This window comes from Gopherus flavomarginatus, chromosome 1, assembly GCF_025201925.1.
Source record: "Gopherus flavomarginatus isolate rGopFla2 chromosome 1, rGopFla2.mat.asm, whole genome shotgun sequence".
Taxonomy (NCBI): Eukaryota; Metazoa; Chordata; order Testudines; family Testudinidae; genus Gopherus; species Gopherus flavomarginatus.
This window is the reverse complement of record NC_066617.1, coordinates 265,180,803-265,194,941: the sequence shown is the minus strand read 5'-3', so window position 1 is coordinate 265,194,941 and position 14,139 is coordinate 265,180,803. Positions and strand designations below refer to the sequence as shown.

Below are 14,139 nucleotides of genomic sequence, written 5' to 3'. Positions count from 1 at the left end.
TGGGACCGCAGTGCCTGCCACTCGCGCTCTCCACGCTCCACCGACCCACGTCGGCCTCGCTGGCTGGCTGAGCCATTAAAATTAAATCAGACCCCGATGGGGGTGGGGGCGGGGGCGGGGAGGGATGAAGCAGAATGAGGCAAACTTACTTGGGGTTGGAGGAATTCCAATATATCGGGTCTAAAACTATCGATCTGGCCATTGCAGTTCTGCATAAAACCATCAAAACTCCCCAGCCGTACTTCCAAAGGGAGGAGTCTCCCCTCCGCACAGCCATGGTCGAAAGCGGCTCCAAGTCCCTTGCCTAAACCTCGCCAACTCCTCCGTGCGACTCCCCGTACCTGGTCAGCGGGGGCGGGTGGACGCTCGGTATCCCCCAGCAAGAAAGACTGACCAGAAACAAACCAACAGCAAGACGAGCGACAAAGCACTTGGTGAGAACTGCACGCAGCGTTACTGAGTCATCTGTGCCCCAGGCATGTCGGAAATTCTCCGGCGAGATAAGAATCCAGCCACCTCCGAAGTAACAACGCCACCACCAATGCAAACGCCTCAGTCCTCCCTGCTCTTTGGGGGCTCCCGGCTGGCTTGCAAGACGCCACTCAAACTGCCAACTCCGCTTTGGATCCAGTGCGCCATCCACGGTCACGGCGCCTGGGGATCGCGTAAAATAAAAACCGAGCAGAACTGGAGATGGGGGCGATTAAAGGGGAGAAGTGACCCGGCCTCCGCCAGGAGGATCCCCCTGGGTCTCTGGTTGTGCTCCCTGGTCCCCGGCGCGTGCAATCCGTGCGGCCACCGGCCCGGGCAGTGCGGATGGCGAAGGGAAGCTTTGCCCTATAAATCCACTTCGAGTATCAGCTCCCGGAGCCCCTGGAAAGCGCATCCGCAGGGTTCCATGCCCGCCCCCGGCGCGGGGGTGCTGCCCCCGCTGTGTGCTGAGATGGGAGGGGGCTCCTTAGCGTCAAAATCTCCTCTCTTGCTTCTTCCACTCGAGATCTGCAGTGCGAGCCCTGCGCTGGGTGGCAAGCGGGCAGATCCAGCCAGAGACAGGCAGGAGCCCCTTGGCTTGGAGTGCCCCTGCTGCCGCTGAGTAGGTCGCTTGTGCGTGTGTGAGACAGAGAGAGAGAAAGAGCCGGGCGAGTTGCAGCCTTTCCCTCCCCTGCTCCTTCAGGCTCCAAGTCGCTGCTGCTGCCGCCGCTTGGAGTCTCCCTGAATGAATGTAACCGCTCCTAGCGTGCTGTCATAGCAATATAAACTCAGCCCATCCTCCCCTCAGCCTGCGCTCATAGGGCTGCTGGAGGAGCGGAGGCTCTGGTTGGGTGTCGCGTGTGTCACTTACACACCTCAGCCCTCGACATTCTGTCTTCGGATAGGGTCTTGTGTGTGACAGGTGATCCCCTTAAAACACTTTAATATAATCTTACTGTTAACAATAATAAAAAAATCACCATCGCTATGTTCATGATCAGAATAGTACAATGCAAGGTGAGACTCCAACCACGGTTTAACACCTTTCCATCCGATTATAGTATTAAAAAGAACAGTTCAAAAAAACTTTTACACATCTTGTCATAAAGGCTCAAACAATGTCTATGGCTGCGAGGTACTGACAATTTTATACAGGGGATAAAAAGGATTAAAGTGGAGTTTATCCCTCTCTGCATCCAACCTGTACTTGCGGAATAATTATATTTCCCTAGTTGCAGGTCATGCTTCCTGACTTTAATTACGTTTCACTGGGAGAATCGCTATTATGGAACTTCACGTCGTCAAGTTTATCATATGAAGCCACATATAGCGTATACTTTAATAACAGAGATAATGAGACGAAGCTCTCCGTCCTCCCGGGCCCTTACTCCCACATTTTGATATTTTCAGTTGGTATTTTTCGCTCCATCCTGTCACGTTGACCCTGGCTGTCAGCATTTCCCACGAGGTCTCTTAATTACAGTTTTCAAAGTTTATTTTGTTACAAAACAATTAGCCACGGACAGTCTTAAATAAACAGGATTTTGAAATGCAAAGCCACTTCAAAGAGATGTGGGGCCTGAATTTGCAACAGATAATTAGAGACTCTCAACTCGGGTGTGAATTTTCTCGCCCTTTCTTGTCTGTCACTCAGTGCCACTTTCTTCACGTCTACACGTTTGTTATGATGAGGGTTGTTCGGTCAATACTCTCTCCAGATCTTGAGAATCTCAACAGCACCGGGCAACTTTTTGCAACGAGGCAAGAAATGGCAAATTAGAGTCAAAATTGGCTGTCTCCTTGGGGTCAGACTCTCCCAAAGGTCCCTTTACACAGAGTTCAAAAAAAGCAAATCCGACTGAAAGTGGCACAAAAAGTAAAAACTGAGTAGGTGGCCGGGGAAGACCCAGTTCGAGCCTTTGCACTCTGATCATTCCTCGCAGCCCTAGAGAAAGAATCGGAACTTGCAGGTCTCAGACGCCCTTTCTACGTTTCCACAGAGCCACAGCGCCCACTAGCGCCCATTTGGTCAACTGGTTTCAATATGAAGCAAAAGGAATCTACGCGGGTTTAATCCCCGTTCTGTGACTCCTTTCCTTTTCTCCCTAAAACCTACATCTATTTCTCCCCAGAATATAACAACAAACACTCTAATGCTGCGCATCTGTTAGGAATTATTTTTGGAATGGAGGTTTGGCGGAGGACTAGCTGTTCAGAATGATGTTGATCTCAAGACTAAATAATAATTATAAGTAAGTCACACCGTTTTTTTTAATTATGTAGGTTGACAAATCTCTTAAAGTAGGTGTTGTATGCCCCAAAATCGACAAAGTAAATAAAAGCCAGATCCCTGTGAACTACGCTGTTCTTTTCCTCTCTTGAAATAGAATCATTTTCCCCACCGTTTAGTTAAATGACATACAGAAAATATGGGAACAAGCCACGAGAATAATTTCATTCCACGAGAAAATATTTTTTTTCAATCAGTATAGTTCGTTCTGTTTTTACTGAAATAGGAAAAGGGTCTTATAAGGAAAACCAGCTGCCACTTTCATTTGATTCCTTTATTCCTTTTGGAGAAAGTGGCTACAATTCCACTTTTTACCAAATTTGATTTAAGGTTCACAGATATGGCTGGCACAGATCACTCAAACCGTTAGCAACACAATGAGAAGGAAAAGGAGGTTAAAGGCGCTTTTGATGCCTCGTGGGTTGTGTGAATTGCATATGGTAGTTCTCTAATGAAATCGACAACTCAAGAAAGAGGAAAAATCAGTTTGTCTTTCACACAAAACATCGAATATGTCCTGAGTAAACTATTAATTAAATTTAGCCTGCAATGTTGTCAGAACTGCAGATTCGGCGCTGCAATTAGGTAGAAAAAGATCTGAGTCCCAGGATGGGATCCGATTCCTAACACAAGTGGGAGAAAGAGTTTGTGTATTATTCACACTGAGGGGCATCAACCTTCGTCAGTCGGTGGGGGGGGTGTTTAATTTATTATTTTTTAAAGAAATTGTGTGATTTGTATCCCTCATGAGCCAATATAAACAGTGACTGAGAAGTGTAAATAAAGTAGATTAAACTTTCTATTTTATGTTTCTACTTTTGTTTGGTTTGAAGCAAAAGGTTAGGGAGTGGTGTTCTGTAAAAACTGTGAGTAAACGGTGACCTCTAACTCTCTGTATCCTTGTTTTAAGTAAACCAGAGGAAATGAAGAGCTCTGCATTGTCTGAAAATATCTCTCAGCAGCTAAAAATACAACTTGTAACGCATTATATTTTTGGCTCTCAGGTTAATCATGTTTCTAGACAAATCAAATTGTTTAGCTAGTTTCCAAAACAACAACAAAACATACCTTAAAAAGAAACCCGTCTTTGTATAACTAAACATCGCATGATGCTCACTTACAGTATTTTTATGGAATATACATCAATCAACATATACATCAATAATTAATTATACAAAACAGTAATGTGCTAAATGATGTATTTGTTCATTAGTCATTTTTTAAAGTATCACCAATAACTTTTTCTGTTGTTTCCTTACTGGCGATTTAAAATGATTTGACAATAGCATTATTTTTCTTTCAGCAGCGAGGCATAATTTTCCAAGTCTGAGAGGCTACATTGCCCAGAAGTGAAATTCAGAGCGAGTAGGTGAAAGCCGAGTGGGACCAAAGTTCCAGTGGCAGCACTGTGTTTTGTAACAGGGCAGGAAACCTTCCGAGCTACCCCATAGCCTCTTCCCCCATCCCCATTAGTGTCCGAATCTTGCCTGGTTGCTCAACACGGTTTACTCCTGTGGAACTCAACACTTCGCGGGATCGGGCTCTAGCTTTCCTGGTTTACCTCCGTACAAACTAGAAATCGCTGAGGAAACGTAAGATTTTATGAAGGCTACAAAACTTAAACTATCAATCGCTTTTTTAGCCACAGGAATCGCTTCTTTAAGGAAGTTTTTTTAACAAATCAGAAGATCAGGAAGTTTGTGGCCGGGATATATGCCCAGCGCTTCGCATTTCATCGAAAACATAGTTTCCCCACTGTCTAAATACTGGAGACCAAGGCTCGATCTCCCGCTGGAAATTGTAATACGGTTTTGGGGCACGATCCTGAGTGCCTAGCATAGACCTAGCTCCCGTTTTCGGTGGGGTGTTTTGTGTGAGCAAAGGAGGAGAGGATCGGCCCCATGAGTTGGTGCAGAAAAAGATACAATGAAGAGAAACTGCTACGCGTGTTTAGCTTATGTAAAAAGCAAACAAAAATAGAACGATAGATTTGCGCTTTAGAAAAACTTTATTTCCTTCCTTCATTCAAACCGCAGAGCAGAAACCAGAGATTTGTCTCTGAATAATTTGACCCCCCTACCCCCGATCGTGGTTACCGCACAAATATTGGCTCTGATTCTATCCTCACAGCAACCTTCAACAAAACTCCCATTTAGAGGAATAGAAGCAGGATCGGCCCCCAATTTTTCACTAATCCCTTTTAAACATCAAGCTGGGGGGGATCAAAATATTTTAAAGTGCAAACCCCCACCCTCATTGGTCAAATGGTGGACAAATGATACTTATTGCTTTTAAACAGATTGTTTATATTTTGTGTAAGGCCAATTGAGTTGGGCACTTGAAGATCCTAAAACTCAGACCACTGCCATCACTCAAAATTTAATGAGATGTATTTTCCATGTCTCTGACACAGTGAATATAGATCTGAACTATTAATGTGCCCTTTCCCTGTCTCTGTTTTGTAACAGAGCAATTTTGGTTCCCTATGCTTTTGCAGAAAATGCTCTCCTCTCCCACTAAATACCATCACTGACAGAATGCATGCTGTAAAACATGGTAGTGTGCAGTTTGGCCCATGCTTTTTGGCTCTATGTTTGAATTATTTTTATATTGACTCTTCTTAGCTCTGGTACTGACCCCCAAGGAAATTTTAAAAAACCCCAAACATAAATAATTCTTCTCTGATGTCTCCTGCTGGGGGCAGTGGAAAGAACCAGGGAGCAAAGTTAATCTATTTCAATGGCCTTTAAAAAAGGTGTATGTCTACTCACACAGAACTGATCACTGAGCCAGTACAACCTTTGGTCATTCCAGGCAGATAGGAGTCATTTGGATATCCATTATGGAGATATTAAAAAGAGGCTCTGCTCTCTTCTCTCCACTGCCATGAAAATTAAGCCCTCAATTACCAGCACACAAACATATGGAAAAAAAAAAGTCTGGGTCTTGGTTGGGTGATACAAACATGAAAATATACACACACAGGCCTGGAAAGTTGTGAGAAAAGGAACTCCAGTTTCTGTAGCTGCAGAATCTCAGGGCTCGCCACATTCCCCTCCTCCTGGCCTTTGCTGTCACGGATAAATGCAGCCTCCACTGCTACTTCTAAAAGAATTGCCAGAGCATACAAATTGAAGTGTGTGTTTCCTATTTGGTTTGAATTTCTCCACTGCACTATAAGGGCCCCACCCTATTCCATTAAAGAGAGTAGCAAAACTCCCAGGGAGTCCAATAGTGCAAGATCAGGCCCTCACTGGGGACAGAGAATTGTTTTCCACCTCCAAAGGGACAAAGGACAGAGCATGCTATAGTGATGGTGCAACAGTGCACACCTCCCTCAGTGCTTTTAAATTATTAAAAGATCGTTTGTGTCCATGAGGGCCAAAAGCAGCAGCCTGCATGAGGCAAGTTAAAGGGTGGTTATCGTAAGTGCAAAAGAAACCTGATTTTGAAAAAGTTGTTTGAATCTATAGCTAGGGTAGCAGCGCTAGTTTATTCCACCATATCTATTTATGCCTTGTGTTTAAAAAAAAAAAAAGAAAGGAAAAAAATAAAAATAAAAGAATCCACCAGTCATTTCTGAAAAGCAGGGGTAGCCAGGGCAGGCAGAGAGATTGTTGGAGATAGCATAGCCTCTATTAGTGAGAGAAAACTTATTCCACATTCTTGGTGAGGATAGTGGTAGAGCATGTGAAATACCAGAGGGAAAAAAGCAGGTGGTACTATTTAGGGCAAGTGCATATGTGAGGGGGAAGAAATGGTAGATGGGTGGTAATGATTTTTCCTTTTTTTTAGGAAGCAAGCTGAGAATTGATTCAATATTAAATGCCTGGAGGTGTAGTGACATTCCCTTTGTTATGTGGGTGGGTAGGACATTGGTATGTTGCTTAGATAGCTCACAGGCCAAATTGTCTCTGTAGGCTTCACGGGCAGCAGCTCTTCAGTCCACTTCATAGCAGAAGTCAGTTTTCATCAGACTAATGACTGTGGTACAGTTAAAGGGTGGTTTACTGTAACCGCAAAAGAGCCTCTTCTGATTTTGAAAAAGTTGTTTGAGTCTTTGGCTAGGGTAGCAGCTCTAGTTTATTCCACCCTATTTATTCCTTAAAAAAAAAAAAAAAAAAAAAAAAAAAATCCAACAGACACTTCCTGAAAAGCAGAGGCACCGGAGACAAAGGCCATCTTTATCATCAGATGAGAAATGTATGGTGCACGCTGCCTTTGTGCATGTGGACACAAGGATGTCCCACTCCTATCAAATATTCAGTAAGCTAACACGTTCAAAGCAAAGGCTGAAGTGGCTTAAAAATGGGAGAAATCAGCACCCCTTCTACACTAGATGAGAAATAACCCCCCAAAATAAACTAATAAAGTCAATGGGAGCTGCAGCTCATAATCGTGACTTCAACAAGGTTCAGTGTAACTAATGCAGTAGTTCCCTGAACTTTTTACTAAGCATACTCACCAACTCCATGGTCTTTTTTGCAAGGCACCCAGGGTTCAAACTGGGAGGGAGAGGAAAGGGACAAAACCATAGGCCAAGTGTCCTCTTTCACCAGCGCTACCGTCTCCTCCTTACCCTGCCAAGGCAGTACCGACCACTTACAGCAGCACCCTCACCCGAATCCCAGTGCTGGGAGACCCTGGGAAGTGGAGAGCAAGCCTCCACTAATGGCTCCAGTTCATTGCAACCTGGAGTGTGGGGTTACAGCACTGCTTAGGTTTGGCCTGGCCACCCATCCCTCATGCCAGAGTGGGCCAAACCTGAGTGGTACTGCAACCCCACATGCCAGGTTGTAATGCCTGGAGTGGGGAAAGAAGGACAGAAGCCATTTGGGGGGAAGGAGGGGCGAGGTGGGTTATGGGGCAGATTCATTCTCCAGCCCCTTCCCAGCCTCCCTTCTTCTGAACCATTCTCGCAACCCATCTACAACCTTCCCATGACCCATCCTTTGGGGGAAACTGACAGACTAAATCTGATCAGTTTAATTGTTGCCTGAAGTATTAAGGAATCTGTATATGTAACAAATACTTGTAACTGTAGACAGGTACAAATATCAGGGACCGGGCTGGAGGCTTAAGTCATTTCTTGCGACAGGATGTCAATCATCAAATAGCAGTGGAAGAACTGGGTCTTCACTATTGCCTTCAGGGTTGTCATTCTTTTAGTGGCAAGAGAAAATATATAGGTACAACAAGAGGACTATTCCTAGTCTCCCCTTCACAACTCTAAGATATCACAAATAACTGACAAACAAGTTTTTGGGGGAAGCAAGAAGAATTAAGCACACATGAATCTCTCCCTGTACAAAACTTATAAAATGCTAGCTGGTAAGCAGAAATATTTGAAGTTAGTGGAGTTTGACAATTACACACCAGCTGAGGATCTGCTCCTAGGAAGAATACAAATACATAAGTGTAACACATGTAGTAGGATGTGAAACCTAATTTTTTTTTTTTTTTGGACTATACTACATTGTCAGAGGAAGGATGACTTAAAAATTACAATCTCAAGAAAGCCACTTATACTGCATAACTAAGACAACCAAGATTTTATGTATTGTATCAGTGCCATTATTTAACAAAAGAAAATAATTAATGAAGTATGAAATATTACAACTGCTAATCTGCATTAGCGCAGATTTAGTTTCTTGCATTCAGAAAAGGAGAGGAAACAAAATACACAGGGCTAAGTATTGATTTTTTAATAGCTTGTTTCTCATATAGGGAACAAGGGGAAGTTTTATATTTTAGAAATACAGGTTATCAGTTGAGTTTTTAAATAAAGCCTGATGCTTGCTACAGGTCATGTACATTGTTTGGCTTCAGTTTGAGTGCTTACTCATTAAGCAACACTATTTCTGTAACAATTTATAAAGACAAATTTAAGTACAAGTACTGATGTAGGTATTTTATATCTTCATGCTTATCGTGACACTCAGGGCAAAGTGGAAAGTGTCAATCTGCACCCGACTCCAAGTTCCAGACAAAGATTGTTGCATACTGTTACAGTGACACATTCAACCTGCTACATTTTATTTATCAAATCCACAGAAACAGATCTGGTGAAGTATCAAGAATTCTTTCCCTCTCAGTCCGGAAAATCTTCATATGTTTAGTCAACAATTATGATCTTTCATTTTAAAGTATTCACTATAGATGATGTAATACCAATAGGAAAAATGGAATTTTAGAACTGGACACTACAGTAGCTGAAGTTTCTGCAGAAGAGTTACATACAAAAGGGGATTTTATATATAGTTTTCAATCTGTGTTTTCATTTGTCAGAATAAAACCCGTATATAAATGGATAACATTCAGGATGCTGCACATGAACAACAGTTGCTTTGCGCCTAAAACAAGTATTTAAAACAGAACTTCACTTTCTGCTTTCCATTACCTCCCAAGTGTGCTTGCCCTTCAATTTAAAAATAAATATATACAGGATTTGTTTTCCCCTTCCTAAATCTATCAGATTCACTATATATGGTGATGACCCTAAATTATACAACATACCATATAATGAGGCAAACTCAAGGGGATTAGATACTAAAGTACTTTTCTGGGTTCAGTAAGCTAAAGAAGCCAAAATATTAGAATATTACCAACATTTAACGAAAATAGAGACAGTCATTAAAAAAATATTAAAAACTGGGTTTTTTAATTGTCTGTGTAATGCTTGCATTAGAGGTAGGAAAAGCAACAACTTTTTGGAAGTGAACTTAAAAAATGCCACTATATTTTTGAATTTAGGAAAGTGAACTGTCACTCTTACTGTAGTTATACAAGTGTACTAAAAAAATTTACTTAAACATATGAATTTAAGACTTTACTTTATTCAGCAAATTGGTTTATTTACACAATGGGGAATGCTGGTTGAATTCTGTCAATGTAATAAAAACAATCTAAGCAACAATACTGAACTCTCAATCTCTCTATATATTCATAGCAGAATTGACCAACTGTTTCCTTACCTGTATCAGGAACATCAAGTGCAACAGTGGGACAGTATCATAGGACACTGATTTAACAATAAACCACAGAGGTCCAGTAGTACTTGGGAATTTACTGATGCATATACTAACTTTTGTTGTTATTAAAAGTCAGCAAAACCAGCATGAAATTCGAACTAATATCAGAGTATAACTCTGAAATCAGTGGGTCAGTAAAAACCTTATCAGATCATACACAATTTATAAAGTGACCTGATCTGCTTCAAACCACTATTACAGAAACAAAATGGATGAGAACAGATTACTCTCTAAAAGGCAACAGTGATCTGATAAAGATTTAACTTAATGGAAGTTTAAAAAAAAAAAAATTAAGAATTGCAGAGCACAGCCCCTATTAGAACAAGCTACCTTTCCAGACTTTCAAAACATTTAAAAAAAAAAAAACCCTCCCCCAAAAAAATAAAATAAAAAAAAAGGTGAAGAAACCACTTCAACATGAAGCTACCATACAAAGTTTTTCTGTTTCATTTTTCTTTTTAAGAGTTCAGAGTTCCAATTTAATCCTGGCTCTTTAGTGAGAAAGACAGTTTTGGCCTAGACTTTCCCTTGCCCAGGATCATTTTTTGCTCTTCCTTTTGCTGACGTTGCCTCTCTTGTTCTAGTTTCATCCTCTCCTCATGAATCTTTCTTTGTTCTTCAACAATTTTCAATTGTTCTTCAGCCTGTGTACAAAATCAGTAGAATTTAGAATACATAATATTTTGCAGTCCCTGTAGTAGTGATTTCTCAATCTCTATTTTACATGTATTCAGCAAACACAGAAGCCAATTCCGCAAACTTAAGACATGTCACTACTCATGTTACAAGTTCTATTGGCTTCACAGAAGTAAAGTTTTGCACATGCATAACCATTTTCAGTGCATATCAAAATCTCATACACTAATATAGTTCTTTCCATTTTCAACATAACTTTACAAATACTATCTGTACATATTTATATGCATTACAAATTTAAATATAACATTGTTCCTGTTTTTATAAATTGATTTCCCTAATTATGAAAAGGAATATTCTCCACTACTTCTCGTTTGTGCTTGATAACTTAAAGGGGCACTATCAATATAGAGCAAAACCCTGCCAAGTTTTCATCCGATTTCTTTCTCAACCTATTACAAGTTACCATTTAGGCTCAAATAGTGCAAGCACTTATGCAGTAAGCTTAATGGAATGACTCAGGCATAAAATGACTTATGTCTATTTGCACTATCAGGACATACTTACTAATGAAAGAAAGATTAGCAGAAGAACTTCTGTATTTTCAAGTTTTTATTTTGTCCATTTAACAGTATTTAGCATATAGTTAATTTGAATATTTTTTCTGTTTTTATAGTTGTTTCTCCATAAAGTGATAAATTAAAAATGTAGTTGTAAAACCACAAAAACTGACAGTGAGATTTTAAAGCAGGTGTAAATCCAGAAACCAATTTTAACAAAAGCCTTATCTACACAAGAAAGCTGCATTGGTTTAACGTGTGATTTTAAACAATTTAGTTAAACTGGTGCAAACCCCTTTGCAATCAGGCTTATTTTGCATTATTTTAAACTGATCAAGCAAAATAAACCACTCAAACCAAAGTAGCAGCATCTATACAGGGAAGCAATGTTTTGCACTGATTTAACTAAACTGGTTTAAAACTCATTGATTTACTTTAAACGAGTGCAACTGTCATATACAGAAGTCTGAAGTGTACATGCTGACAAAGTCCTCCTCAACCACTGCACAATGGAATTCTGCTTGTGTCAAACACGTTTATACCTGTTCTTTTACATTAGGAACACTAGCAGGGCCGGCTCCAGGCACCAGCATCCCAAGCAGGTGCTTGGGGCGGCAAACTGCAAGGGGCAGCAGTCTGTGTGTTTTTGCCCCCAAGCAGCGCACCAAATTGCCGCTGCTGAGGGTGGGGGCAGTCCGCGGGCTGTTAGGGCAGATCGCGCGTTTCCACGGAGGTAGCAACACAGCGGCAGCTTCTATGTCCATCTGTCTGCAGCAGCGCAGCTTCTGTCTTCTAGCTGAAGACAGAAGCTGCCGCCGAATTGCTACCACAGCGGAAACGCACGAGCCACCCTAATGGCACACCATCAAAGTCAATGGGAGCATTCACACCGATTTCAATGAGAGTAGGATTAGATGTTTTTAAAAAACAAAAACAAAAACAAAAACCTTATCTAGCACATCAGGCAATAGGATTTGAACATGTCTACATTAATGTAAACTTCATTTCTACCAACCAGTTTAGCTTGTGCTTCTGCAATTTTTCGATTATTCTCTTCTAATATTCGTTCTAGTTCCTCACGTTTTGCACGCTCTTCCTCCTAAAGGGGAGGACAGGGTAAGATGTTAGAAAAGTGAAATACTCATTTATGTGTCTTCACTAATCTTCCTCAGAATTCTTTTGTGAACTGACTTACAGGGCAGCTTTACAGCCACCTATTTTGTCTCAACAGTAAATTGTGCAGCCACTAAAATTGGTCTCCTGTACTAAATTTAAATCATCCCTCCCAGTCCAAACAGCAACCAACTAAACCCTCCCTAATCATAGATTCCTGACAATTTACTACTAGTATTTTAATACCACACAAATGAACAAGGACAACTACAAAAACTGGATAGTATTTACCAAATTAAAAAAGTAATATATAAAATATAAATAAAGTGAATAGTTGGTCTCACCAATTAAGTATACCTACGTATTCTTTACCTATACTCCTTTAATCAGCATTAAAAGTTGAATATTTACTGTCTTGTCCAGTGTCCTGCAGAGTGTGCTCCTCGGCTGCCATACGCGCCAGCTTCCTCTTTAAAATGATTTGTACTGTTAGCTTGGCAATACCTGCATCAGCAGCTCAACCATTTATAAAGAAACAACATACAAGGAAGGCTGAGCTGAGGAATGCAGATGTTTATGGTAAGAAGGAACAAAAATATGTAAATCATTCCTAAGGCAAACAATTAATAAGAAAAATACATTTACTGTTAGTGAAAAATACAAATGGTAATCCATACTTCATGGAACTAAGGGCTTCTTTCGTGGGGAAAATGGACTTAACATTCAATATTTTGACAATTTTAAGACAGCTTAAACTGTCATCTATAGTTTGAACTGGAATTCAGGAGTCCAGAAAAGGCATGACGAGGAAATAGAGCCTTATAAACTGCTGTTTCCTTGGTGAATTTAATAAAACTTTGTTATGCAAAACATAAATATGAAGAGTGCGGGAAGGTTTTTGAGGTGCTTCAGTTCACATAATAAATATCCAAATTATTTTAATATTTGGAAGATTTAAATCAGCCAGAGGTTTGTGTCTGTGTAAAAAAGAAAGTTACTATGAAACAAAACAAGCAAATGAAGAAAAAACTTCTTACGATGACTAGTAATCAGCTACTAGCTAGCATGCTATGCTCCAAGAATTGAAATTCATTTTACATAGTAAAGCACTGATGAAACTACTCCGTATCAAACTTAAATGATGGTTTTTAAAAAACCTTTTTGTGAATGATGCATCCATTTAGTCAACTGAAATCCAGAACATAAAAATGTCAGCAAACTTTAATGTATATAAAGTCAAAATGCATTTCTCTTAAAGTTGAACTTTGAATTGCACACGTGAAATTCTGCATATCTTAAGTCTCAGCAAAAGAACTTTTATTTCGAAGACATTATATTGGCAGACAAACAGTTGACATTTAGCCTTAAGGAGAAAGCATCATTATTAATGATTTTTCGCTTGTAAACTAATCAAGTTATTCATTTAGACCAATTAGTAAAAGAAGTACGGAGTGAGAGAGTTATTGGACACTCAGTGCTATTTAGCTGAATTTTCTTTAAGGGTTTAAAAGATGGACTTTAAATTTTTGGATCCTGGAGTGATTAGTGCAGACAAGCATCAAAGCCTTAGTAGCAAATTACTGCCTCACAGAAAGATGTTTTTCAGCTTTTCCTCCAGCTGCTGATAAAACAAGTCACACGTTTAACTTGACTTCAGACAAGGACAACCTGCTCCTTAATAAATTCTAGAGGAAAAAAAAAGGAATTAGTAGTTATTGAAAAATGGATATAATGATTTGGACATAAGTCCTTGGTGAAGACGGTGGATGGGCTTATGTTCAAAGTACAGGAATTAGTCCAATGTATGCTCAAAAGAGAATGTTTGTTTTAAAAGGAGAACAGTAAGAAAACCTAGTTAAAGACAGGTACTGCAGCTCAGTGCTGGACCCTGCTCTTTTCCTGACTGAAGGCAAAAAGCCTCTTACAGTCTAGGTAAATAAAATGAAACAAATGAAGGATATTATTATTATTATAAATTTTAACCCTTTCCCCCCAAATAAGAAAGGATTGTGGATAAATCCTGCAGCCATGGCAAAAG

General features: G+C 40.3%; 2 protein-coding genes across 4 annotated transcripts in view; both read right to left on the bottom strand.

Moving 5' to 3' along the window:
* EFNB2 (ephrin B2) overlaps positions 1–280 on the bottom strand; it is a 53,247-nt gene extending 52,967 nt beyond the window's left edge. The window contains exon 1 of the mRNA XM_050950782.1: positions 150–280. Within this exon, the coding sequence (XP_050806739.1) occupies positions 150–277 (128 nt within the window). The 5' untranslated portion in view covers positions 278–280. The remainder of the gene's footprint in view (positions 1–149) is intronic.
* Positions 281–8,451: 8,171 nt separating this feature from the next.
* ARGLU1 (arginine and glutamate rich 1) overlaps positions 8,452–14,139 on the bottom strand; it is an 11,626-nt gene continuing 5,938 nt past the window's right edge. Inside the window, exons 3-4 of one of the 3 annotated variants that reach the window (XM_050951219.1) lie at positions 12,004–12,087; positions 8,452–10,436 (exon numbers count right to left, since the gene is read on the bottom strand). In XM_050951219.1, coding sequence (XP_050807176.1) covers positions 10,272–10,436; positions 12,004–12,087 — 249 coding nt within the window. In that variant the 3' untranslated portion in view covers positions 8,452–10,271. Of the gene's footprint in view, positions 10,437–11,999; positions 12,571–14,139 lie in introns of those variants that run through there. The other 2 variants (XM_050951238.1, XM_050951228.1) reach the window with 2 other exon arrangements.